At 41.3% G+C, this 26,484-nt stretch overlaps 5 protein-coding genes across 8 annotated transcripts in view; 3 read left to right on the forward strand and 2 right to left on the reverse strand.

The window, feature by feature from the left end:
* Positions 1-1,528: 1,528 nt before the first annotated feature.
* Positions 1,529-6,619, reverse strand: LOC116380626 (tubby protein homolog). 3 transcript variants are annotated; one of them, XM_031842541.1, is made up of 13 exons: positions 6,496-6,619; positions 5,996-6,039; positions 5,052-5,211; positions 4,700-4,924; positions 4,339-4,458; positions 4,049-4,201; positions 3,790-3,950; positions 3,495-3,656; positions 3,235-3,347; positions 2,842-2,956; positions 2,655-2,753; positions 2,388-2,559; positions 1,529-2,261 (listed from the first exon to the last, which is right to left on the reverse strand). In XM_031842541.1, the coding sequence occupies exons 2-13, from the start codon at positions 6,035-6,037 to the stop codon at positions 2,128-2,130; spliced, it is 1,656 nt and encodes a 551-aa protein (XP_031698401.1). In that variant the 5' UTR covers positions 6,038-6,039; positions 6,496-6,619; the 3' UTR covers positions 1,529-2,127. The 3 variants fall into 3 exon arrangements, with proteins under 3 accessions (XP_031698401.1, XP_031698394.1, XP_031698387.1); XM_031842534.1 differs by having other exon boundaries at positions 6,429-6,619; XM_031842527.1 differs by having other exon boundaries at positions 5,996-6,227; positions 6,429-6,619.
* A 661-nt stretch (positions 6,620-7,280) lies between these two features.
* Positions 7,281-9,849, forward strand: cfap119 (cilia and flagella associated protein 119). The gene is made up of 9 exons (XM_031843528.1): positions 7,281-7,354; positions 7,529-7,563; positions 7,671-7,736; positions 7,843-8,006; positions 8,118-8,188; positions 8,284-8,400; positions 8,531-8,609; positions 8,752-8,856; positions 8,950-9,849. Exons 1-9 carry the CDS (start codon positions 7,337-7,339, stop codon positions 9,114-9,116), a joined length of 822 nt encoding a protein of 273 aa, XP_031699388.1. The 5' UTR covers positions 7,281-7,336; the 3' UTR covers positions 9,117-9,849.
* Positions 9,155-12,800, reverse strand: phkg2 (phosphorylase kinase, gamma 2 (testis)). The gene is made up of 10 exons (XM_031843526.1): positions 12,586-12,800; positions 12,192-12,303; positions 11,914-12,089; positions 11,757-11,811; positions 11,572-11,637; positions 11,063-11,226; positions 10,834-10,924; positions 10,579-10,732; positions 10,301-10,426; positions 9,155-10,179 (listed from the first exon to the last, which is right to left on the reverse strand). The coding sequence occupies exons 2-10, from the start codon at positions 12,284-12,286 to the stop codon at positions 9,934-9,936; spliced, it is 1,173 nt and encodes a 390-aa protein (XP_031699386.1). The 5' UTR covers positions 12,287-12,303; positions 12,586-12,800; the 3' UTR covers positions 9,155-9,933.
* A 194-nt stretch (positions 12,801-12,994) lies between these two features.
* rnf40 (ring finger protein 40) lies at positions 12,995-24,791 on the forward strand. 2 transcript variants are annotated; one of them, XM_031843507.1, is made up of 20 exons: positions 12,995-13,080; positions 13,598-13,746; positions 13,899-14,066; positions 14,442-14,718; positions 15,420-15,620; positions 15,859-15,980; positions 16,181-16,327; positions 17,361-17,435; positions 17,621-17,740; positions 17,914-18,093; positions 18,298-18,433; positions 18,551-18,672; positions 18,815-19,080; positions 19,187-19,304; positions 19,410-19,559; positions 21,504-21,716; positions 21,810-21,935; positions 22,604-22,744; positions 22,898-22,999; positions 23,353-24,791. In XM_031843507.1, the coding sequence occupies exons 2-20, from the start codon at positions 13,609-13,611 to the stop codon at positions 23,527-23,529; spliced, it is 2,979 nt and encodes a 992-aa protein (XP_031699367.1). In that variant the 5' UTR covers positions 12,995-13,080; positions 13,598-13,608; the 3' UTR covers positions 23,530-24,791. The 2 variants fall into 2 exon arrangements, with proteins under 2 accessions (XP_031699367.1, XP_031699368.1); XM_031843508.1 differs by having other exon boundaries at positions 21,507-21,716.
* Positions 24,792-24,886: 95 nt separating this feature from the next.
* The window catches only part of si:rp71-1c10.7 (tumor necrosis factor receptor superfamily member 12A), a 6,945-nt gene continuing 5,347 nt past the window's right edge, over positions 24,887-26,484 (forward strand). The window contains exon 1 of the mRNA XM_031843509.1: positions 24,887-25,764. Coding sequence (XP_031699369.1) covers positions 25,683-25,764 — 82 coding nt within the window. The 5' untranslated portion in view covers positions 24,887-25,682. The remainder of the gene's footprint in view (positions 25,765-26,484) is intronic.

Below are 26,484 nucleotides of genomic sequence, written 5' to 3' on the forward strand. Positions count from 1 at the left end.
AGGCTTCAGTTTCACCAAACATGATGTTGAAGCTCACACCACAACCCTCTAATCTATCGCACTGTGCACGTCATTTGGTTCCCAACAAGACATTTGGTGAAACAGTATTCTTTTCATTATCAGACCGATCTTAATTGCTTTAAAAAAAGATTTTAAATACAAAATGCACTGTCTTTAAATGTTTTACTTTCATTCTTTCAGTGTCCTTTCGATCTCTTCACTGATGGTAAACGATTGAATAGGCACAGAGCTGGAAGACATTCATGTGATATCAGCACTGTGGTCAGATACATTTTGATCTATGATGCCACAAACGCATGCGATGGTGAAACTCAACTTGTTACATCACATTTTACTGCACAGACTCCTCGCTCAAGCTCTGCTCACAAGAAATGGAGAACCATGAAATACACCCATTTCTATGGACTTTGGTTGTATACCTGAGTGTGATTGTGCGGATAGAAATCTTATTCTACACAGAAGACAATACATTTTTCATTTGGTTCATATCATACATCAACTAACTTTCTTTATACAACAGTAGTACAACAGTTATATTTGACTGTCCTTTATAAATTGTTGTTGGCAGAGATAAAAACCTTCAGTAGTACAGGGATGTGCATCTAAAATGTTCCATGTGGCACTATTTCTGCATGCACTGAAATGACAAATCTTTAACGCTCTAGGAATACAGTTTATGTCTGTGGATCGTAGGTTTATGTCTGTAAGTAAGCACTTAAATACCTACATGCCAAGTCTAACTTCACGCTGGTGTACTCTAATGATAACTAGAGTGATGACTTTTCAAGTAGAGCTATACCTGAAATTGGAATAAGAATTATTGTGCCACTTACAAGAGTGTTGTGCAATGTGCAGCACAGCAACAGGAGAACAGTTGAATGTTGGTTGTGTGTGTTGTGGTGATTCTATAAAAGATACGACCTGACAGTGTCTTCCTCTGAGGTTCACAGTTTTGTTGATATAGAGTTCATAACTGTCTCTCGGTGTTCAGTCGAACACAGTGCAGGAATTCATTTTCTAGTTGATCGAGAGGACGTCTGCAAGCTTTCACGACAAAACAGGATTTAATTAAATGCCTGTTCATTTGTGGCCCAAGGGGGGCAAGGTATTGTCAGCGTGTCAACTTCATCCCTTGTCGCGCTTGTAGCAAAGGTTAACAATTTATATATATATAACTTGTTTCAGAGAGCATCTGAACATGAAACAAGAAAACATCATGTTACCACACAGACGGTCATGTCAATTTGATAACAGAGGTTTCAGTTTAATTTGGGTTTTTGCTGTCCAAAATATCCGCAGACGTCTGATCACTTCACCACAGAGCATAAAGGAGGCCTATTTCCATTTGTTGACACCTAAATGACTTTCTGCCCCCCTCGTGTGAAGCAGAGTGAACTCGTGTTGAGAATGTGCTTGAGATCAGCAATAAAGCCCTTGTGACATGTGAATATTATATAAGTCTTTATATTGTGCAAGAGCAGAAACCCTGATATGGTTGGATATATCTGCAACCTGTTGCAGTCCCGCAGCATCTGATATCAGGGCTTTTTTCAAAAAAATTTTGTATTTTGATAAGAATGCTTCCTTCTTTCTGATAAATATTTTAAAATGACAGCAAACAGTCCTAGATGTAACTTTGGCTTGAAATAACACGTAATCTGATGTAGATCTGAGTGAATGATTGACTTTCTATTTAAAATATGTTTAAAAAAAAAAAATCATAGACTTACAAACATTGTATTATTATCATTTAATTTCATTTAATTATCATTTCCCTGGTAGTCTTTACACAGTTGTCCTCAATATCTTAATTGCAGGAGTCCTTTACCTATCTGGCAAATATAAAAAGAAAGACCGTTAAATTAACTTAAATTACTTTTTCCACTGCGATATAAAATCTGCTGTAAAATAATACTGGACCTATGAAACAAGTCCCCTCTGAAGTCTAAGTCTCTGGCATGTATCTTCCATATTTAGTGTATACAAAGTGTTACAATGCACCAGGATACAAAATATGAAAAATTACCCTGTGCAAAATCATGGGTATAGTATAGTGTCTATTTAGATCAGGGATCTAGTTAAGCACCCGAGGCACACCAGCATGGCTCACTCACAAGCCAGTTTACCATCAAATGAGGACAGGGTGATGGCAAAGGCTTGCAGGGCACACATGGGGAAACTGTAATCCATGGAGAAGACATCCTCCGCTACACGCCCAAACTGCATCACTATGTAGTCCTCTGGAGAAGACGGCAGCAGGAGGGGGCAGAAAGAGAGGAGACAGACGACTGTGAAGTTAGGAATAAAGACAAGGCAGCCATTTTCTTCGTGGTTGATGATAGAGGAAGAGAGTCACATCGTCTTACCGTTGTCAGGGTGGATGATCTGGAAGTTCTTGACGGAGGCCTGGGTGACCCGACCGTGGAAGTTCAGCACATATGACTGAGTCTGGTCGTTCCAGCTCGGGGATTTGTTCACCAGTGTGACCAGTTTGTCTGTGTTGCTGTTCGCATGGCGGACCAATAGAGTATCAGGTTCCTATAATAAGATAAACATTTCAGTTCCTCCGACACATTTCACACTTAATCAGCATCCTCACAAAGAATTTTTTTTTTTTTTCTTTCTAAACTTACATTTGTGGGACGAATGGACACTCTCTCATCGTTCTCCAACATGCCAGGGATGATCACTGTCATTTTCCTAGGACCCTTAAATCCCAGCACATTGGTCTCCTGGAACATGATAGCCAATTGTATTACAGGTTGTATCTCTTCATATGCTTTGTCAGATGTTGGTGTATAGAGTTAAGTTTGAACTCACGTAACAAATTGCTGCCAGCTCTTGCCGCACTGATTCACACTCTTTGATGAAGGGCTTCTTCTCAGGGTTTTCACCTCCATCATAGACTGTGAACTTGGTACCCAGGACATTGGACCTGAAACAAATAGGTCTGATCTGATACATGATCTGTCGTCATCTATAAGGTTAGAGATCAAAATGTCAACCTTGCCTGAATTAAGAAAGATAATCATGGGGTGCATTCAATTCCATGTAAAATGATTGCCTCCACAAATCATGGAGGAATTCCCAAAACATTTCCAATTTACACTTGGGATGCAATTGAGGTAGAAATTCATCAAGAGACCTTTTTCGTGGCAGATATGACACGAAAACATAGCAGGAAAACCCCAGGTAGAAATAAAAGAGTTGTACCTTAGCTTTCCTATGTAACAGTTTGTCTCTCTGGACAGATTTGTCGGGTCAGTGGAGATGAGATAGTTGGATGTTTTGCACTTCTTCCGTTTTCTGCCTGCCATTAGGAACACCTTGGTGATGGCAGAATGAAAAACACATTTTTAGACGGTGAAAAGAACTTTGATAGAAATACGATAGCTCAAGAAAACAGGATCATGCCATTAGAGCTTTAGTCAATGTGCACAACGATTGGGTTCAAATTGTGCAGAAGTGCCAACCCTCTTGCCGTCCTCCTTCTCCATGTGGAGGTAGTAAGTCGGGTAAATGCCCTTCTCCATGCCTCTCCTGTCCCTGGTGACCCTACACTGGATCGTCGCATCTCGGGGGGCTGGACGCAAAGCAAACTTCTCAAGATCCTCCACTGACATTGGAGATGTTGACTGGAATGAGAGTGGAAATGATTTCAAAAGTTGTTTTTATATATGCTGCGTGACGAATCTAAATGAGGTGCATACTTGCCGAATTTGCATTTGACAATAAACAAAACAGTTTTTTTACTTGTAAATGTCTCACTCTTTCATTAGATTCACTGTCTGAAGATGAACTCTCTCTGTAGTTGGAGTTGAGGGAAGCGAGACTCGGCATACTTTTCTCTGCTTTCTTTGTCTTCTTTTCCTTTTTCACCTTTTCCTGGCTTTCTTCATCTTTGCCCTCTTCACTTATTTGGCACCTGGCTGTATGATAGCACACACAAATGTATTCCTTACAACAGCTTTACGCTATTGTTGATCGTAAAATGCACAGGACCAGATAGGTCTAACACATGACTCACATGTGTTGAGTTGTTTTTTCTTCTTAGGCGATTGAAGGACAGGCCTCTGGGTCCCCTCTTCATTGTCGCTTTCTTCATGTTTATTCTTCTTTGGACTTGCCATCTCCCCCGCTGACTCTATCCCCTGGGATGAAACCTCCTGTAAGTGATTCTCTGCAAAAGAGGAGACAGACGCTATAAAAGCTGTTGTGTTTAGTATTATGTATTTATGATATTAAATAAAGCTTCATGTTTAAAACGTTAAGTAAGGTCCATAGTTACGTTAATAATAAATTGAACATTGATGTTACTTTTCCGCTCTTGTTTGGTTGTCTTGTTTGTCTTCTGTGGGTCTTCAGATTCTTTGACTTTGTCTTTCTTCTTTGTTTTTTTCTCCTTCTCTTTGTCCTCTTCATCGTTCTGTTCAATCTCTGACGGAAAGCACAATAGCGCGTTGCTGATAAATCATTTATTTATCATTTAATCAAAGTATTCCTTAGCTTTACATGTGCATGCGTGAATACACAGAACATGCATAAACCCATGCGGTCACAGACCACGAAGGGCCCGACGTATGTGTGCTCTCTGACTGCACTATTTGAATCCTTGAAATTGAGTAAGTAAATGAACAAACACATAGAGAATAAAATATTCTACTTTCTATATTCTTACCTTTTTCTTTTTTCACTTCATTCTTCCTTGTCTTTTTTCCCTCAGCCTGAGCATCATTCTCCACCTCCCACTCTACCTCGGGCTCTTTGTCCATCTCCAAGCTCATTTTCTTGGGAGTGACATGATTGTCTGAAGGCATCTCATCAAATGTCATGCTTGTTGTCATGTCACATTCGCCTAATGTGATCTCATCCAGTGGGTTATCATGGGCATGTTCAACTTGATCTCCAGAAAAGAAAAGAAAAACTTGGATTTAATACAATTTAGGAGAATGAATTTGCACCGTACAACGGATTTAATATTCTATTAAAAAAACAAAACAGTGCTAAATATAAATGATTCTAATACCAACCACTCAGGGAAGTGTTGCTGAGGGATTGGTTGATCAACAGAGGTGTTTCATCAGAGCGGGACACTTTGTGCTTTCGACTCTTTTGGCGAGCATCCCGATTGGCTACTACCATTTGGGAATCAGCCCTCTTGTTTTGCTGCTTTTTCATCAAAAGAGTTCGCTGTGGGAGAATTAAGTATTAGGTTTAGAATTCAAACTGTCAACTCAATGTTCAGTGTTCATACGTGGGGTTACAACTACAGAGATAATAGTGATTATTATGTCTGTATATATGGTGACATGCTGTTGGATAGGTATTTAGCTGTACAGGAATGTAGGCATTTCATTACATTTGATGGTGAAAATGTTTTTTTAACCCATTTGATGACAACTAAAGTCAACAGACCATAAGCTAAACATTATTATGAGGTTTATGTTTCACTGAAGTCTAATTTTTTATGTTGACATGCTGGCCATATTATCTGTCAAGATGATTCTCTGTTATAAGTCTGTTATGTAGTACTCTACTGATATAAGCCAGTAGCTCACATACTGTACAGTGCATACAAACAGACTGTGACTTACAGTTGAGCAGTAGCACCACGCAGCAGGTGGTTCTGACACAGGGAGCCATGACCTCAAGACTCAAGAAAGCTTTATTTATTTGCAAAGCTCTGCCTCAGCTTTAACTACTTGTCAGCTAATTAGCCTTAACAGTGAACAAGTGTTTGCTCCGCTGTCCGCGTGGATATCGCTGATAAATATATATTTATCCTATATCTTTTTGATAAAGGAAATGTGATACAAATCTACTCTGTGAGGTTACAAGTATGGAGGCTTATCTCTTTCTCAGTTAGTTGAAGCGAATTGTAGTTTTTTCCCCCAGTTTGAAATAAACCAAAACATATTTGGGCACTTTCATGTGTAAATGACATGAAATACTTAAATGATCCTTGTTTATTTACCTGGTTGTCAAGCTTCTGTTGTCGTATATCGGGGTCCTCCATGTCTGTGTGAAAGAATCACTGCTAATTATAATCAGTAGATAATTAAGGATCGGCTACATAAAAACAACTGATGAAATCCAGCATCAATGTTCAATGCGAGAAATGGTTCAGTCTCCAAAATAAAAAATCAATTAAATATGGACGCGCGCGTTTGTTTGCGGCTCCCTGCTCCATGTGACAGTCTGTCCACCTGCATGGAGCAGAAGGCAAAGTGGATTAAAAGGGGATAATGTTCTTAGACTGCAGCGCTCAGTCAGTATGGACAAGCAGTCTCGGGGGCAAAGCAGGCTTTCCATGCCTGCTTTATGGAGGCGCTATAAGGCCTATGTTACGGTTTTAAACGTGCCCCTGTCACCCAATTTACAACAAGGGAGCAGTCTGCATTACTTACCCAGGCGTCAACAGTAAAACATGGAAGCCGCAGCCTGTAACCCACACATTGCGCTTCAAAGTCTCACCCAAAACGTGCCTCTGTGCGCTGCCGTCACACCACACATCACCTCGAGGGGCTATTAAAGTAATATAAAACGTCCTGGAAGATATAAACCACAACAGACGGGGACTATTAGCGACACTGAGTCAGGCTATCTCGTTGTCATGGATATGGCTGCCATGCAGCAGCGATGAAGCGCCATGATTTAAACAAAATAAAATACAGTTACAAAAAAAAAAATCAGAAAATAAAATTATTCATTTCGTTATTATGAGTTGGTCTATGACAAACAGCCTATACTTGTTTGCAGGATGAATTTTTAACCTATTTATTTTCACTCACATACAACTCAATTAGCTCTTAAACGTTTGTTTAGTCTCATTATGTTTCATATTTATTATTGGTGGTAGTCATATTGGTACAATTAGTATTTGCATATGTATTTGATGTTTTTACGTGTATTTAAACTGTTGCGACGTACTATACTTTACTTGGTATAGTAAGTATTTTATTTTATATTATTATTATTATTATTCCGTACGACGCGCTAAACCGGAAAGAGAGGGGAAAAGGGGGTTTAATGTTGCTAGGATACAACGAGGTAGCCAAACAGGAAGTGATCCAGCTTCATTGAAGCCTGTTTAGTCATGTAAGTTTTCGTTGAATACTTACTTATACGTGGTAAAAAACAAACAAAAAACAAAACGATTACTTCATAGCATCCTTTTTAACTACAAAATATTAATTTTACAAATGTGTAGTGTAGTCTAGATGTTATTCTACAATCAAATCAATCGCACTTCTGTTTTTCAGCGGCCAGCTTCTGCAGTTTAATCAATTATTAATTCGGCAGAAGAAGAAAAAAAATGGATACGAAAACAAAGGTAGGCTCTACAAGTTTAGTTAGCTACATGTTGGGCTCACTTTATTGAGCATTGCTATTCATTGACCTATTGTATTTTGTATTCATATGATTACAATTTAAAGATATTATCATTTACAGTGGATACAGCTATTCTGTTAAGTATTGCCTTATAATACATCGTTTTATTATGTAGGTACCACAGGCCCTGAAAGCTAAAGTGATGCTATGGTGAGAGCTGTGCCTATAATCTGGATTATGTTCATTTTGATTGTTTGATACTGTCTTTACGCCTTGCATCATGTCTAACAGAGAATCCATTTCCTGGGTGTTTTCAGGACCGATGTGAGCTACCATGACATGGAGGAGATATGCAAAATGCAGTCCATTCCTGATCTGGAGAGGTTTCTGTCCTTATATGACCAGAAACACATCTCTCTATTTTAACACAATCACACACACACTGCAATGACATATTTTTCTGTCACCCTTTTTTCTTTTCTGTGGCAGTGCTTTATGCAATGTGTTTGGAGTCCACCTCCCTGAACCAAAAAGAGGAGTTCTGCTGGAGATGTATGTCCAGACTGTGCTTTTTTGCAGAGAGTGCAACTTTAAAAAGGAACAAACCTCGGCTCTCTTGTCCATCATCAAGTCCATCCATGAGGCAAACATAGGTAAGAAAAGCCATATTATTATCACTGTATTTGGATGATGAAATCATAAAACACTGCAGATAATTTAAATGTAACTTTATGTAAGATGTGTTTGGAACTTTTGTCTTGCAGAAACTCCACTCAACAACATAGAAGAGTGTTTCAAATACTGCAAGGATCTACTTCTCTGTCACTCAGTCAGGGTCAGTCTTCCAACTCAGAATTTTATTTTGAAACCCATGGATTCTCATGAAAGCAATGTTTCATTCAGGTGCTTCTGTGTGTTCCCCCACTACAGCGCCCCCCCTTTAGTATCAACCTCTTCAGCTTTGAGGAGGTGGAATGTATATTAAAGTACATCCATAACAGCTACGTGAGACACTACAAACTCTACAAATATATTTTCACCACACAGGTAAGAATTGGAAATCTGTTATTCTGCACAAATTGTTTCAAGCAACTTCTGCTAACAATCATTTTTATTCACTTGAGTCCTGTGAAAATAGATCTGGAGGGAATGAGTTCTATGTATTATTTTTTCACAGCTAAAACTTGATCTATCGCTGACTTACTCTGAGACCCCACACCAGGATGAACCCCCCGTGGAGGATTCATCTGCTCCAGGTAATAATTACAGGGTAACAGCACTTTTAGTAGCACAAAAGTTAAGTTGTATGCTGTGTTACATTGAGAACAGAATATCTTGATATTTTAGAGCACCGTGGACCAGATTTATTAATTCCTTTAAGTACTTTTCTTGCACCAGATGATGAAAATCTGATGGAAAAAGAAACAGAAGCAGCACCGACGACAGACAGCTCTTCTCAAACACAAGAAGCATCCATCGAAGAACCAGAGGGAGCCACACTCGGTAGGATCACAAATCATAAAAAGGACAGTGCAAAAATAACTTTTTGAAGTCTAAAATGCACCCCAACTAACTGCTTCACTTTCTCACTTTCAGGTTTCTCACTTTCAGTGCCTTCAGAACTGAAGGCACTGATTGAGAAAGAGGTCAGAGAGCAGATGGTGCTCGTGTCTGGACAACTAGATCAGCGAATGAAAGACATTGCAGATCAGCACAACAGTGCACTAGATTCACCATTGCCCAACCACAAGGCCAAAAAATAATGGTTGAGATACGCTGTATTCAAATAAGCACTCACACACAGTTTGACAAATCAAGCTCAAACATTAGTTTTATTATCAACAAAACTTTGTTTTTTCACATACAGTACATCATATCTGCATTTCTACAGTTATTTCTTCGAGAGAAACTCTCTGGAAAAGTGCCACTTATCAAACTGAAGAATGAACAGAGTATGGAATGGTGTTGGTTAAATACAGTCACAAGTCATTTTCACAGTTAGTTTAAGTGGGTTTCCTATTGAGGACTGTCTGCATGCATGACAGCTGCAGGTTACTCTCCCAAAAGCACTCCAAATATTCTACATGAATGTTTCACATGTCTTTCAGTACTGATTTGTAACACTGGAACCATCTGTAAATTGTAACATTATGTGTATAGAATCATCTATTAAATAATTAATCACAGTGCTTTAATGTCCACTTCAGCCATGCAGTGTTTAGAAACACATCTCCTCAGTTATAACTGACGATTAACAGGTAATATCATAAATACACATAATGTACTTATATGTGATGTGTTATTTCAAATGATTGTGCAATGTGTCCTTTACTGCAAAACTGATGACCCGACAAGAAGAGTTTCAAACAACCACAAACTTGGATCAAAGGGTGGATAAGATAAGATGTGCATGCTTAACTTGCAGAACCACGGTGCGCATTAATAAGGCACACAAACATCCTGGCCCCTGAATTCCTCTTCTTAAAATTAAACAGTAATTTGACATCACAAACACTGACATGAGAGCACATGCGAATGTTTAAATAAAAATCAGTGTGGTTAGGAATGAGGTTGACCGCTTTATGTTTCAAAGTCCTCCAGGCCCAGCAGCATGATTTTAGCCGTGTTCTGAAAGAGGGCGGCTCGGTTCTGCTGCTCCCCTTTCTTCACCCAGTGCCCGTAGATGCGGAAGGCGCAGCCGTCGATGAGTTTGCGGACACCGCGAATGGAGTAAGGATCTCTGGCCAGCACTTCCCGAGTCAGCGGCCGAGCCCTGCGGTAACGGCTGTACATCCTGATACAGGCCAGCACGCTCAATATCAACACCTGAGGAGGCAGGAAAAGAAAGCAGGTGAGAATGGAGAGGGTATTTTCTCCACGAAGCTTAGGATTTAAAATCAGCTGCCATTACAAAAAAATAAAAAGCCAAGTTAACACTGTGACTCACCCTAAAACTCTTTCTGGGACTAAAGAGTCGCACATCCTCCTTCTGGTACAGTCTGAAGAAGGGATGTGCTAGAGCTTGCTCAGCATTGAGACGGACAGCTGGGTCCACAACCATCAGCCTGGATATCTGAGCAACACAAGCAAAATGAGTGAAAATCAGGACTTTTGTGATAATGTAGATGCTGCTTCATGGTTCAACCTAAACTAGGAGAAATTAAAGGAGAATATAATGAACATTATTATTTAAATTCAAAGTCAGTCAAACGAATATCAGCTTACCAGATCTTTCACAGTGTCAGACCTGTCATCCCACTCTGGTGAGCTGAACTGATAGTGACCCTCCATGATCATCCTCAGCATCAGCATCTGCTTGCGATGCCAGAACGGTGGTGAGCCGGCCAGTAAGGTGAAAAGGATCACGCCACACGCCCAGCTGTCCAACACATTTATCAAAAAAAGGTCAGGACAACACCCAGGATCATGCTTTGTAAACTTATACGGATTTAAATGTTGTTGATAAAAGAAAAGACTTACAGATCGACCTCTTGGCCATAGCCCATGTGCATTTCATCCATCGAACATTTCAGTATTTCAGGGGCCAAGTAACCAGGCGTCCCACAGAGCTCTGATAAGAATAGAATTCAGAATAATAAATTAAATAAAGGCTGAATAGATCATTTTAAACTCTGACTGTATAAATGATTTACATATCTAATCATCAATATTGATTTTCAGGCATCTGTTTCATTTCATAGTACAGTACCTCTAAGCTTGTCTCCAGGTTGTAGCTGAACAGAGAAACCAAAGTCTGACAGTTTTATGTGTCCATAATCATCGAGGAGAATGTTTTCAGGCTTTAAGTCCCGGTGGACGATGTTGAAGGAGTGAAGGTACTGCACGGCCTCCAGCAAAGCTCGCATCATACTCCTGCAGAGCAATGGGTTTTAGAAAATGCATCAATTTTACATTACCACTTTGACATTGTATTTATTTAAATGGTTTAATCTCCTTTCCAGGCAGCAGCATTTATTTAACTTATAGAGATGTGGACTGTGATGTGTGAATGTCAGGTCTCCTTCACAGTGAACATCAAAGTGCCTTGAGCTTTTGTCAAAGTTTGAAAATGTACATGATATTTGGCATATGTGAGGCTAAAACATGCAGAAACACAGTTATAAACCTATATCTATGGAGAGTGACACCGGCCATACAAAGACTCAAAATGCTGCCAGATGAAATGAGCTGATGTCGTGTGTTGATGCTGGAGCTCACCTGGTTTCCTTCTCATTCAAAGTAACTTTTTCTGTGAGATAGTCAAACAGCTCTCCTCGCCTCATGCTGTCAATGAAAACACGAGATTAATACCATCCTACAAAGATGTCATGATTTTTCATTCACATAGTAAGGGGAGGAATTGTAAAGACAAATGTATTTGAGCTTGTTGTTGTAATACTCACAGATCAAACACCAAAAATATGAAGGTTGTGGACTCATAGGAATCAATAAGAGTGACTAAAGGGAATCAACAGAACACAAACAAAGTTGTAACACTTTGTAACCTCCAACAACAGAAAATGAAAGTGTCTTGCTTTTCAAAAGAGCAGAATAACATACTGATTGAGGAGTGTCCCTTCACCATGTTGAGGACTTGGATCTCCTTCAGCGTGGAGGTTTTCACCTCATGCAGCTGCTGAACGGTCATCTTCTCCGCTGTGATCTCAATGATCTTCACTGCCAACTCTTGACCCGTGTGTCTGTGCACACACCTGCGCACCACACTGCTCACACCCCTGAGACGCCATTGATACAGAGCACAGCGTGGGTTTTAAATCATCCCAACAGAGAACTTAGACAACCGAGATCACGTTCTGTGTTATCTTTGCTGGACTCACCTGCCAATCACCTCTTTGGGGTCATACTTCTGGTAAAACTCCTTGGCCCCCACCCAGTCTGGTAATTCATCTCCAACAACGATGTCTTTGGTCATGATGACGGAATATTAATCTATAACAACAACAAATTCACTTTGTAACAGTGCTGCATGATCTGTCTAACAACAGGAACTGCTGAGCTAACTCCTGACAAGGAAGTGTTTTGTTTTGCAGTTTAATTCTAGTTACTCGGGGGATTTACTTGCTACACACCAACACACATCTTTCTCCCTTCTACTGTTACTTAGAAATGTGAGTTAGATCCATCAAGACAGTTAGTTAGCTAACGTTAGCTGTGTCTGTTTTGGCCTTGCTGCAGCAGCGGGTTCACTGACCGGTTCAGGAAGCTACTCACCATGTATGCAATCAAAGGATCAGAGTGAGCGGGATACGGCGAGTATGGAGTCAGTGTTGAAGTGACATCACAAGCTCAAGAATCCGTGAAGCCATAACTGCGTGCAATTCACCGGCGACCGTATCAAACTTAGCTACCGATACTGTTAACAACCGGTGGCTAGCTTACCAACTGAGCAGTGTTTACACCTCGTCACATTCCTCGAAACAGTTCATAGTCTCGTAATACACAGTGTAACAATACTGCCCCCATGAGGCCAGAGTGAATTTTGCAGTCTTAACATTATGTAATAATATTCATTATTTTTAGAGGCATTGCAGATGAGTTCAAGTAGTTAAATGTCAAGAATCTGGTAATCATTGTTTATCTTTTTTTGATTAACTAAAAAATGTTTTTTAAAAAGAAAAAAAAAGTACTCTGCGGAAGTAGATTGTCGCCATTTCCGGTAGGTTCTCCAGACGCACTGAGTTATATTTCCAACCGCTCCTTGTGAAGGTTTGTAGTGGTAATATTTATAAGAAACAATCTAAACTTGTCTTTGCATGTAGAGTTTTTTTTTTACATTATACTTTACGCTTGTAGTGATTTTACAGGAAGAAATGGCGACCACCGGTCATTAAATACGCTGGACAAAGAGCGCCGTCTAGCCAACTAACGCTAGGTCTCAAAGAGTTAACGTTAGCATTAGCATAGCTAGGGTTAGCAGCTAATGTTCGTAGATCTTGACAGAAATGCCAAATGAAAATTAGTCGGAAGCCTTTCCTGCAGCGGCTTATACACTAACAGTCAACGTCAGCGTACAGGAACGCATATGAACACTGGAGGATCATTATTAGGAGACGGTTAAAATCAGTGGCCCTGTGATTGTAATGCAAGGCTAATGCCGTTGCTAGCTGTCATTAAATGAATGAGTTTTCCATTTTCAGACTAATCTAATCAAAATAATTAATTTAGAAAATGTCTTAAAGCTGTACCGACGTAAACATTTCGTGTCATGTTTGGTTTCTTACAGGGGAAGGAAAGATGTCAGGTGCTGGGGGAGGAAAACGTCCCTCAGGAGGGGACAGCCCCCCTGGCCCACCTGAGAAGAAGAGCAAAAAAGAGGAGAAAACCACCACCACTCTCATTGAGCCCATACGCATAGCTGGAGTCTCCTCTACGGTCAGTTATTGATGTTTACTCTCACAGTCCATTTACTGCTACTACCACCAGGATGACTTACACATTGTAGCTCATCACAAGTGTTTTTCCTCCAAACTACATTCAGGACCTCTGACATTCCTCACTTTGTTGTTTGTATTTGTTCCATGCAGGAGGAAATGGACATGAAGGTCCTCCAGTTCAAGAATAAGAAGCTGTGTGAGCGCTTGGAGCAGCGGCAGACGATGGAGGACGAGTTACGAGAGAAAATTGAGAAGCTGGAGAAGAGACAAGCCACTGATGACACCACCCTGCTGATTGTCAACCGCTACTGGTCGCAGGTACCTCTTCACATGATTACATCGTTTTAATCTAACTATACTTTTTAGCCAAAACTTGAATTCAGAAAGATTAAGGGGTAGGGTTTCATTCTTTCAAAGCCACAAGGTATTCAACAGCAATAAATGTGAATGTTACCCAAAGGTTTGAATTACCCTGACTATTTATAATATGTTTTTTATTTTGTTTGTGTGCTTGTAAATTTAGGCAATTAGCAGATTAATGCACTGTGCTCAGTCTGTGGAAGCACAGTAATCAAAAGATCTTACAAATTGCAAGACTCAGCTTTTGGAATAGCACTATCCAAGTTTTGTTGTACAGAAAGTATACTCAAAGCAATGTTTTTTTTTTTTAACCCTTGTGTTTCTGATTTGCAGTTGGACGAGAACGTACACGTTCTACGCAAACGTATTGAGCCAGATGCTCCTGTGACATCTACCCCGCCCGCGCCCCCTTTCCCTGAACCCACACCAACGGAGGAAGATGGTGTCAATCTGGTCTCACCAACTTCTGCTGTGCCTCCACCTCCACTCCCAGAGGGCCAGAATGAGGGGGAGCAGGCAGAGCAGCAGGAAGAGCAGAAGCAGCCGCCACCTCCTACTGGGTCAGAAGAGTTGTTGACACCCACAGAGCCGCCAAAGGACTCAACAACAGGTAAGCAGGGTTTTACCTGACCATGGTGATCTCTGTAAAGTCTCCATCACTGACTGCATTCATGTACTGCTATAATCTGTCCATATAATGTGTTATCTGACCATATTCTATATTAATAGATGGATGAAAGTGTTTACATGGGTATGACTTCACATTTCCAGATCAGTTACTCTCCGGTATTGAACTTAACCCATCTTTCTGTTATGTTGCTACTGTTGTTGACACTCTGAGGCAATGCATAAAATTAATGTTATTACACAGGTGTGTGCAAGAAAGTACTATCAGACATTGTTTAAGATGATTAGATGTGTATTTACTCAAAGTGACAACAGCTGTTGTGAAAATGAAGGAGAGGGCAGGAACGATATCTTCTGAAAGTATCTTTAAAGACGAGAGGAAAATGTTGGAGGTGTGAAGAGAGCAACTGTTAGCTTCCCTTTTATTTTGTGGTAGACTCTTCTTGCCAAAAGCTTGTAGAATTTCAGGCTATTGTAAAGCAATCCTGACCTCTCTATCTCTATAACCTTGTCAGATCCTGCATGCTTTAAAGTATTTGAGAATTAGCAAAATGCTCATTCATAAGTCCACACATAGTTTCCAATTTTCTAGATGAAGGTTGAAGCTTACTACTTTGATTATTTGATCATCTGCTGATTTTAACCAACCTCGTACATAACCACATCTTTCCTTTGTTTTTTTAGATTCATCACTACCCCCTGCTCCGCTAAGTCACAATGCCAAGGGCTTCCTGGCTACATTAGAGCACAGCAGCGAGGAGGAGCTCACCCTGCACTTACAAGACCGCATGCAATTCAGCAAGGAAGCCATTGCCTGCTTGGTCTGTGTCTTTGACAGGCTGCACAGCCGAATTGACAACATGTGCAAGCAAGTCCAACCTACAGGTAACTGTAAATATGCTTGTTACTGACACAATCATATATGATAAGCCATTGATACGAACATAGAAATAGGAAAGAGGATCATCTGCAGCACATTTTATATCCTACGTTAAAACTAATGGACTGCTACTTTTTGTTTCCTATCTCATTATCGAGTTGTTGGTGTAGATACATGTGAGTTTTTTTTGCAACTGGTTAGCTGTACTTTAATTTGGCTAACAATCTTGATGCTCATTGGCAGCATGTGAGGACGATAGTCAGTCTGACATCATCCATGTGAACAACACTCTGCTGGAGGATAACACTCGACTGCGAGACCTGGCCACTCTGCTGCAGGGCCGACACCACAAGATGTCCATGGAGGTACGATGTCCTCAGCCCTGTTAGTGGCTTTCAGCATGTCTGGTGATTTGTTGTGCTTGTGTGTGGTTACGAGAGGTGTGTGTCAGAAATAGTTGGAGTATGAGAATATTGTTAAAAACGTGTTGGTGTGTATGTAACCATTGCGTATAGAGTGTACTTGTCACTGATGACATATTGTCGCGTCTTTGCCTCTCTTGCAGTACAATGAGTTGGTGGACAAGGTGACCAGCTCTGAGACCAAAGTGTCAGAGATGGAAACAACGGTGGAGGACTTGCAGTGGGACATTGAGAAACTACGCAACAGGGAACAAAAGCTCAACAAACATCTGGCAGAAGCCATGGAGCAAGTGCGTTTGTATGCAATTGTCTGTGTGTAACTTCCCTCTTTATTAAGTGCGTGTGGGTGCTTTTTATCTGGCCACTGGGCGTTTCATTCAGTGATAAGGCTCTAAGCATTAATGCATGTCAAGCCAGCTGTTCTTATTGATGCACATCCTGCTTTGAATGCGTGCATCAGCTGTCTTAACGGTTAAGAGTCACCATAGCCAGATTTAACTGTTAATTACCATTCATGATAGCCGTCACTCTTTCAGTTAGCTTAATCTGTTGATGTTGTTAGGTAAGAGTGCTGTAAAGGGTCTGTTATGGTGACAACATACAGCACAAACACTTAAAAGTACTTTTGAACTTGAGTTGACATGCGAGGCAGGGATTTATTTATGCTAACGATAAGCATTGTTATGTGTGTATGTTGGCGATTAGCATTAATGCCATCGATGAGCATATGCAATTCACAGTTCGCTAAGTCCCGCCCCTGAAACTCAGACTGGCCAATTAAGCTTAGCATCGGCCAGCTCTCTCTGACTAGGGTCCAACCATCCGGCTGTGCTCCATAGACTCTTATGCAATCGTTTCAGCTTTTCTTCATATTCAGGCTGGTTTAGTGGATTTCGAGCTAGTCATGGCTAAACGTTGTGCCCGGGTCATGTGTAACCGTGATACGCGTTTGGTTGGTGATGAAAGTTGCCACCATGGTCGTCATCTGCCTCCAGATCAACAAACAGCATAATTCTATTACAAAAGCAGGGTTTCAACCAGTAGGGGACAGTAGCTTTGCATATTTATAACCATTTCTAGAATTAAAATACTCTGCATTAGAATGTTAAGATTTGGACCTGAATCTGTCTGAAACACTACTAAAACCCAAATACATTGTTTTTTAGCAAAACAAAGTGGTTTGAGGGTTTAGTCTCTTTAAAAAGATAAACATTGCTTGAGTCATAGAATGTGTGTAGGTGTGTTTTGTTCTATGATGTTCTTTTTCTGTCTTGTTTGTTCTTATATTATTTTTATCATATGTTCCGTGTCGGCTGTCTGCAGCTCAAGTCTGGATACAGCAGCAGCGGCAGCTCAGGTGGACTTCCTGGAGGCCAGATTACACTGAACATTCAGAAGGTGAGCAACTATAGAAAGGGCCCCCTTGCAATTCTGTTGGTGTGTAATATCTGTATGTAATTATGTAATATCTTAGCACATAACTTGCTTCATATCTCAGATGCCAGTTTGTGCTGGCAAAACGGTGTTCCATACCATCCACATTTCTCCTATCTATAACATGTTGTCTTCGTTGTTTTTTCTAGTTTGAGAGTCTCAATGCAGAGCTGGAGCACAACCAGGAGTTGGCTAATAGCCGCATGGCAGAGTTGGAGAAACTGCAGGTGGAGCTCCAGGAGGCTGTGAGGGAGAGTGAGAAGCTCAAGGTAAAGATATAATCTCTGGTTGTTAGACTAGAAGCATTAGAAACACCTCACCTGTTTGTCAAGATTTCATATTCATCTTGTGATATTGTTGCTGAGATTATAGTGTTGGGCCTGTGTAGTGTGGTAACAGACTTCCAATGCTCACCTTTCTTTGCCATCTCCTGGTTTTTCAGATGGACTTGCGGAATATTCCAGAAGAGGTTGTGAAGGAGACTCTAGAGTACAAATGTCTACAGTCCCAATTCTCGTTACTGTACAATGAGTCCCTTGGGGTGAAAACCCAGCTGGATGAGGCACGGGCCCTCCTGCTCACTGCCAAGAACGCCCACCTCCGACAGATTGAGCACATGGAGGTAAATTTCAGTTGTCAACGTTGATCTCTTAAGAATGCGTTTAGAAAATGTTTGTTTCTTCACTGCATCTTTGTTGTAGCCCAGTGTTGCCATTCCATCTGTTTGTCTTAATTCTTTTGTCCTAGTAACTTTAACCTGGATTTGTGTATTATTACCGCCACTTGGCAACAATGTCAACAAGTCTTACTGTTTTCATCTGTTCAGAGTGATGAGCTGTCCCTTCAGAAGAAACTGCGGACTGAGGTAATCCAGCTGGAGGATACCCTGGCTCAGGTGCGCAAAGAGTACGAGATGCTGCGCATCGAGTTTGAGCAGAACCTGGCAGCCAATGAGCAAGCAGGTACCCTTTGAAACGCACCCTCGCATCTATCAACACGTCTAACAAATGACTTAAAGAGCACACGACGACTGCGCTCGGTGTACGTCTGCCGCTCATCCTTTGTCTCTGCTCTCGCAGGACCAATCAACAGAGAGATGCGTCATTTAATCAGCAGCCTTCAGAACCACAACTTGCAGTTGAAAGGTGACGTGCAGCGCTTTAAAAGGAAGTTACGGGAAACACAGATGGAGATCAATAAGGTAGATGATGTTATTTACGGATTCAAGTGTTTACTGTGTTCATTCGGTGACATCCAGAGGGTTTTCCTAACAAAAACTCATGTCTCTTTATTTATCAGTAAATTAAAGGAATTCTTAAAAATAGTTTTTGCTTTCTCGACAGTTACGTTGTCAAAGTGGCGACACGGGGGTTCCGATTCCAGAGGAGACGACGAGTGAAAGCGTTGACGTGAAGAAAGAGGAGGATGAGGACCAGGAGGAGGAAGAGGAGAGGAGGAAGGAACTGGAGAGACAGCGGGCTCGGGAGAGGGAGAGAGAGAGGGAGACTGAGCGGGAACGAGAGAGGGAGCGGGAGAGAGAGAGGCAGCGCAGCGACGAGCTGAAGAGGAAGGACTCGGACACGCTGAAGATGCTCAGAGTAGAACTCAAGTACATCCCCTTTCTACTCTAATCCATTTATATAAATTATATATTTATGTTTTTGTATTGTTGGCTCTTTTTTTATGTGATCTCTTTGCCTCCTTTAACCCATCAGGAAAGCCCAGGAGTCCCAGAAAGAGATGAAGCTGCTGTTAGACATGTATAAGTCGGCTCCAAAGGAGCAGAGGGACAAAGTGCAGCTCATGGCAGCTGAACGGAAATCTAAAGCGGAGGTTTGTTCTTTGGTGTCTTCCGTCTTTCCGTCATACTTTTTGCACATTTCTTTTTTTTTTTTTTTTTTTTTTGAGTCTCGTAACCCGTATCTCGATAATGATCAGGTGGATGAGTTGAGGATGCGAGTGCGCGAGCTGGAGGAGAGGGAGAGGAAAGAAAGCAAGAAGCTGGCTGATGAAGATGCCCTCAGGAAGATTCGAGTGGCAGAAGAGACCATCGAGCATCTGCAAAAGAAACTCGCTGCCACAAAGCAGGTATGTGTGAATTTCTTTTCTTCTCCTCAAACATATCAGAGCATGTAAGTGGAGTGGCAACACAGGCAGGAGGCTGAGCATGTGGACCACCTTTATGTTGCTGTTTACCTCGTACACTTATGCTGTAAAAGGGGGAAGGACTCTCTAGATCCTTTTTCGAGCAGTGTGCAACCACGTATTAAGAATTGCAGACCAGCATGAAGTGAGACATGAACCATTAGCCCTGTATGGAACATTGATCAGATACGAATATAAACAAGCTAGCTGTGTTAAGAATGAAAGTAGTGCAATGAGTATCACATTTGCCTCAGACGGAAGTTCTCTAATCTAAGATGACAAAAGAGGAACTGAAAGCTGATGCTAGGTCTGATATGCTGGCTGTATCTATTTTTTGTTTTTCATTTGTTTGTTTTAGTCTGAACTATCAGGTATAAATATACAAATGCCGTGGCACTCAATCTGAAAGCATGGCAACAGTGTTGAAAAAGAAGCCACTTTGTTTTGTGCTTAAACAATCATGTGCCAGACTAATTCTCATAACCTTATTAATACAAGAATCAACTCTAATCACAATGTAGTTTTCACAATGTTCATGGTTTGATTATAGACATTTTCTAACAGCATTGTTCTTTTTTTTTTTTTTTTTCTTTTTAAAGAAGCTTTTTATTTATTTAATATGATACACAACACACCCCAGAATTATTATTTTTATCTCTCATTTGGCGCAAATCTGGTGCAAAACCCACTGCTATGTGGCCCTACAAGACAAGAGGAGGGGGGGACTCTGAAATGGTCATGTTGACATTTTAAGAGGAAAAAATGTATAAATGCAATAATTTTGGGAGCGTCAAATCTTTTTTGATGAGGCACCCTGATTAATTCAAAGTATGTTAAAGAACATAAGGTCTGAGCTCACTTACTTGACTCTGCTGTCTTGTAATTGTCGAGATGCTTTCATTAGTGCATCAGAAAACTAAGGGAATAAGAGAGCAGAGTGTAACGACCCCATTAACTGATCCAACGTCGGTTCAGTTAGGTCGTCGCAATTCTAAAACCATAGTTGCGTAGATTTGGGGATACACCCACATGAGATACTGTCACAATAATATTCATTCAACTGTTGACCTTACTGCTACATTGAATATGATCTTTTTACATAATATGGTTCTAATTATTGTCACCCAAGGAGCCGTGAGGATCTTCTCCTTCAGTTCGGGCTCTTTATGCCAGTAAACTTTGGTACAAAGCAAGCAACTGCACTGAGACCATCCAACAATAATGCAGGTCTCTCTTCAGTTAGCACTGAGACTAATTAAATCAAATACAGCAAAAGTGTAAAAGAGCTATGACCGTGTATTAAGCTTTTTAACTGCTGTTCCATCACATTTTATGAGCGCAAAGGAGACGGATGTTGAGATCTGAAAGTCCACTGCTTCTCATGCTTGGGAGGTCAGGCAGAACATAATTAACAGAAGGCACAACACAATCTGGACTAATACTAATTCATTAGGCTCTTTACTTTTGCCTTCTTATCTGGTATAAAGTACAGTCACTAAACTATTTTGGACTCGTATGTGTTTGATTTGTTCGCTTCAGTTTCTGGCTGCCAGCATTTAGCTTTGCAGGGTGACAGATTGGCAGAACTATCCAATAAACAAGCAACTTGTGAGATCATATGGCTTTTGTTTATGGGCCCCAGTTTGCTTGTAAGTTGCCAAAATGCAGAAAAGTCAAATTTTGCAGCACAGAAAACGGACCAGATGCGATTGCACCTCCTGGATGCATAGTCAAAATAGGTTAATGAAGATGTGATGTAATTAATCAAATCAGGTAAGTATGCCATAAAAAAGGCCCCACTGGTTTTTCAACCGGAGTCTGGAGGCAATATCACTTTCTGTCACTGTCTTGTATTGTTTTTGATCCCCGACACCTCTGTCTTTTGAGGAGGAGGAAGCCCTGCTTAGTGAGATGGATGTAACAGGCCAGGCCTTCGAGGACATGCAGGAGCAGAACAGCCGCTTGTTGCAGCAGTTACGCGAGAAGGATGACGCCAACTTCAAGCTGATGAGTGAGCGAATCAAATCCAACCAGATCTACAAGCTGCTGAAAGAGGAGAAGGAGGAGTTGGCAGACCAAGTTCTCACCTTCAAAACCCAGGTAAACATGTAACTTCTTCAGCTGGAAGTGCAACATTGATGGTTCTCGTTGTGTCAGGGCACTTGCGTATTAACTGTTGCTGTCGCTCTGCAGGTGGATGCCCAGCTGTTGGTTGTGCAGAAGCTGGAGGAGAAAGAGGGCATCCTCCAGAACACACTTGCTGCTCTGGAAAAAGAGCTGTCTGTTCGGTCACAAGCACTAGAACTCAACAAGAGGAAGGTGTGAAGAAAAATACCATCAATCATTTTGTCAGCTCTTGCATTTCAGGTTTGCTATTTGACGGATGATTTGATTGGTGCCAGATGTCTGTGCCCCTAAATATAAAAACTGCATTCAGAGGATCTGGATAATAACATTTGACATGTACACATCATCAATCTGGTGTGTTCAGGTTCCCGTGAAAAGTTCTGACATCTGAGAGTTGTTGGGTTCCTTCCACAAAACAATTGTGTTTGAGCTACATTGTTCGCCAATTAAACCCACCTGTCTAGTAATTGCTAACATTGCTCAAGGACCTGTCAAGACACCCAATGGTGCACTGGGGTGCTGTTAATGAGGTCATCCTGTGTGTGTGTGTGTGTGAATTGTTACTTTAACTGAAACCAGTGGTGGCCTGGAAGCCACAATGAGGATGAAAAAACATATGGTATGTTGTGGAAAATGGTCGTCAGAGCTGGAAAATATACACAATCTGTAGTAACTACGATAAAATATGCAAAATCTTAAGTTGGTACATGACTGAATCTTTAAAGTTAGCACAAATGATAGACTCAGAATGTCTTTTATTCAAGCTTATTGTACCACCACCACAGTACAGCTCAGGAATTTCATTAGGTTTTTTTTCTTTATTTTTTTATTGAGTGTGTCCGGTTCCTTTCCTGCTGCAGGCGGTGGAGGCTGCCCAGCTGGCAGAGGACCTGAAGGTGCAGCTGGAGCACACACAGGCCAAGCTTAAGGAGATCCAGGTCTCTGTGGCTGAGAACCGCAGTGCCCGGGAGAGGGAGAGCAGCAACCTGAAACGAGCACAGGTATGTTGTATTTTCAGCACTGGGGATAACGCCCTTAACTCTTTTTTTTTTTTGTTTTGTTTTTTTCCTGAACTCTCACAAATGACTCCTGAAGTTCTGATTGGATCGCACCAGGAGTCTTAGTTAAACAACCCCTCTCCTGATGCCTTCTAGGAAGATCTGTCGAGGCTGAGACGGAAGCTGGAGAAGCAGAAGAAGGTGGAGGTCTACTCCGATGCTGATGAGATCCTGCAGGAGGAGATCAACCAGTACAAGGTCAGGAAAAGAGTGTGCAGAGAAATGAATGGCTTTAATCAATCTATGTTAATGGAGAGGGAGTTATAAAACCACCAACAGCTTTTTGGCACAAACTGCAGTAGTCTAGTGAAAGTAATGTGCTGTAATGCAAATTACTACACCTTTTTTTTTTCCTGTTTTTCATTTGTGGGTACGGTCCAGAAAGTGAGCTCGAAGCTCCACAGAAATATTACGGTCTGAGGATATCAAGAAGCTCACTTGTTACACCCTCAAGTGTTAAACTGTGTTACCATACAATAAATGGATACATGTCATAACAGTGTTGGGAAGTCAGAATTTGGCCCATTTACAATGTGTTTATCTGTCTCCAGGCCAAGCTGCGCTGCCCCTGCTGCAACACACGCGACAAGGAGACGGTGCTCACCAAGTGTTTCCACGTATTCTGCTACGAATGTCTGAAGATGCGTTACGACACCAGACAGAGGAAGTGCCCCAAGTGCAATTGTGCCTTCGGAGCCAACGACTTTCACCGCATCTACATCACCTAATTCACAGAGAGGCAGAGGAGTGAAAAACAGAAAACCGTAGACGGAACCAAAGGAGAGAAACTGATAGAGAAAAGACAAAGGAACTGGAGATTTATTCAAAGAGGCCGACAGTTTGGGGATAGCAGATGAGATGTGGTTCCCCGTTTTTAATCTCTCTTTGGAAAGACTTGTTTTACCGAATCATTGCCATTTGGTGACCAAACAGATAGTGACACATCTGACTGAGAGTGTTGTGCTGTAGTTAATAAACGCATTTGTTTGTGCACACAGTGATAGTCTTACATGTTCGTTTGCTCTGGACTGTTTGTTTTTTTTTGTCCTCCCCGTTCTGGCCATTTAACACATCCTCTCTTTAAACAAGCTGAGCACACTTTTAAGTATTTCTTCTTCTTTTTTTTAATGTATTGAAAAACTTGGATCTGCAGAGGTACACGGTGGACCTCAATGAAGCATTTCTTTGAATACTTTTGTCCTGCTGGTTTTCAGAAATCCCGCAAAAGCAGTGAAGCTGAAATTAGAACTTCGAAATTAAAAGAAACCATGCTTTTATAGCCTGCATGTGTGAAACTAAATATGCTTCTAATATATGAAGTACAACAGCCAGAGTTGTGCAACTTCCTTGGTTAAGCTATAGTATTAACAATGCCAGAGACACGTCAGCGAGCTTGGCTCTCAGTCAGCACATGCAGCACTGTTTGGATCACCTTGGGCAAGGTCCTCCGTGTGTGTTCATCCTGTTGCCATGGTTCCTACTGGAGAGTTTGACACAACATCTGCAGCTTATAGTGCCTCATTACGGATGAAATCACTGCAGTGGAAAGTCAGCTCATATGGGTGTCCTTAGTGGGCTGTGCTGCTCCAGGTCCTCTTAGACCGCTTTCCTAAAGGTTAGCCGTGACAGTAGAGTACAAAAACATCTGTTTAACAACATGCTTCTTACCTAATTGGTCCAATGAAACCCCTTTTCCTCTGTTCGGATGATGTGAACTATTTACTGGGAGGTTGGTTAGCGTCTGTTTGACGTTAGCGCCTGTGGGGAAAGGCAGATCGCACCATGTAACACACACTAAAAGTTCCAGGCTGCAGAGGAAAAAAAGAGTACATCTGTGAGAATACGCTCATCAGGCATTTGGGAGCAGTTGAGTAAGACCCCTTAAAGAATTGGCTATAATGTCGGCAAAAATAATAACTTGATAGTTTTCATTAGCAGTGGTTGTTTACTCATGAATATGCATAACCTGTCATAAATAAATAAGTAGTTTTGACTTTGTGCTAAGTGATCATTTGTATGCCACACAGCACAGATGATGTCGTAAACCGATTAATATGTGAGACAATGCTGTGACAGAGGCCGACCTGATAGCACTCCACTGGCTTTGTTATTGCATATTTGTGCTGCAGCATCAGGCTACACCCAGCCCCAGGCATTAATAACACCATTCTGCGTCAGGGACACTCACTATTCAAATGTCAGTTTCCAAAAACAACCAGTGCGGTTGTTTAGTATCTGCACAGGGCTCTCGAGTTGACAACGATAAAAGCTTATCCTGTGTTAACTTTGAGCAGATTTTCCACAAAGGCTTTAAAAGCTGATAGTTTTTCTAGAGAATGTCATCTGTTTTTGCCTCACTTGCTGTTCCTCTTTTTCTATGCATGGACCCAGGCTCGTGCCAGAGAGTTGTGTTTTTTGGCAGAGAGGGGGGAGAATGACGTCGACAGGCGTGGTAATAACAATGAGAACACTATTAAGTCCAGACTACAACATACTCTGGTAAAAAGAAATGTGGAAAAAACACTGCAGGGTGTGGCCATAAAACATGAAATCTATGTATTTAAACTTTAATACCTGAAGTGGTTTCTTTGAAACTTTGTCTTGAAGCGAAGCAAGTGAGACCACATACTATGATAGAGGAGTTTCCTGTGAGTCGGGGAGTGCGCACAGAGAATCCGAGCAGTACAGTACATAGGAAATGACTCATAGGAGTTGAACTGTTAGCGTGGGTGTGTGCGCTATTAAAACAAGGCTCAGACTCCTCCGGGTGACTCACTCTGATGCTCGCTTTTCCATGCTGAAAACCAGCGCGGATTGTTAATCAGATGAACTTTCGGGAATTGAGTAGCCGACAGCGAGCAGCTTTTCACCCGCAGACACCATGGCTTTAAACGCTCTATGTGCGCTGTGCGGACTTATTATAGCGGCTGTGACCAATTTCTATGGTGTTAGCGCACAGAAAAGTAAGTAAAATAACTTTTTATTCTAACAATTACAACACTTTTTCTTTTACTTAGGGGAACTTGTGTAGTCACTTTTCTTTTTTGTTTACATTTGACTTATGGGCAGTTGTTGGGTATTCTTGTTTACTGTGAACATGGCCTGGAGTCTGCTGGTCTGGTTTCTTTACAATGGAGTCAGATAGTGGGTCTGCTTACAAAGCCGCTTCCTTTACCAGCTGCATTTCTCACCGGTTCCGCATTCCGATCGCCTTATTTCACCCCGTCCATCCGTGTCCCTTGTGAGACGGACAGGCCACATGGGTAGGGCGCTCTGCCTGTGTCCATGTAGCTCAAAGATATATTTTTATTGTCTTACAGAAACTAAAAAGCTTTTGACTTTGTGTCCACAGCAGTTTGGATTTATCCCAGACTGAGATTTCACTGATATCCTAAAATCTTGAATTATTACACTGGGTTAGGACCATTTCCTGAGACACTAGTTACCAAATGCATTTAACTCTCTTAATCAAAACATGCTTGCACAGTCTCTAGATTCTCTGTGTGTAGCCATCTCCACATCTGGACATCAGCTGTTGGTCCACCCACCCCCTTCCAGTTCATGACAAAACACAGCACCCCCACACCCAAAAACACCCTTTGTAAGACAGCCATGTGCAGAAATATGGCAAGGTCTTCTGCTAGGGAACACAAAAATTGACTCCAAACCAGATATTAAGTGCG

Source organism: Anarrhichthys ocellatus, unplaced genomic scaffold (genome assembly GCF_004355925.1).
Source record: "Anarrhichthys ocellatus isolate YVR2014 unplaced genomic scaffold, GSC_Weel_1.0 scaffold4, whole genome shotgun sequence".
Taxonomy (NCBI): Eukaryota; Metazoa; Chordata; class Actinopteri; order Perciformes; family Anarhichadidae; genus Anarrhichthys; species Anarrhichthys ocellatus.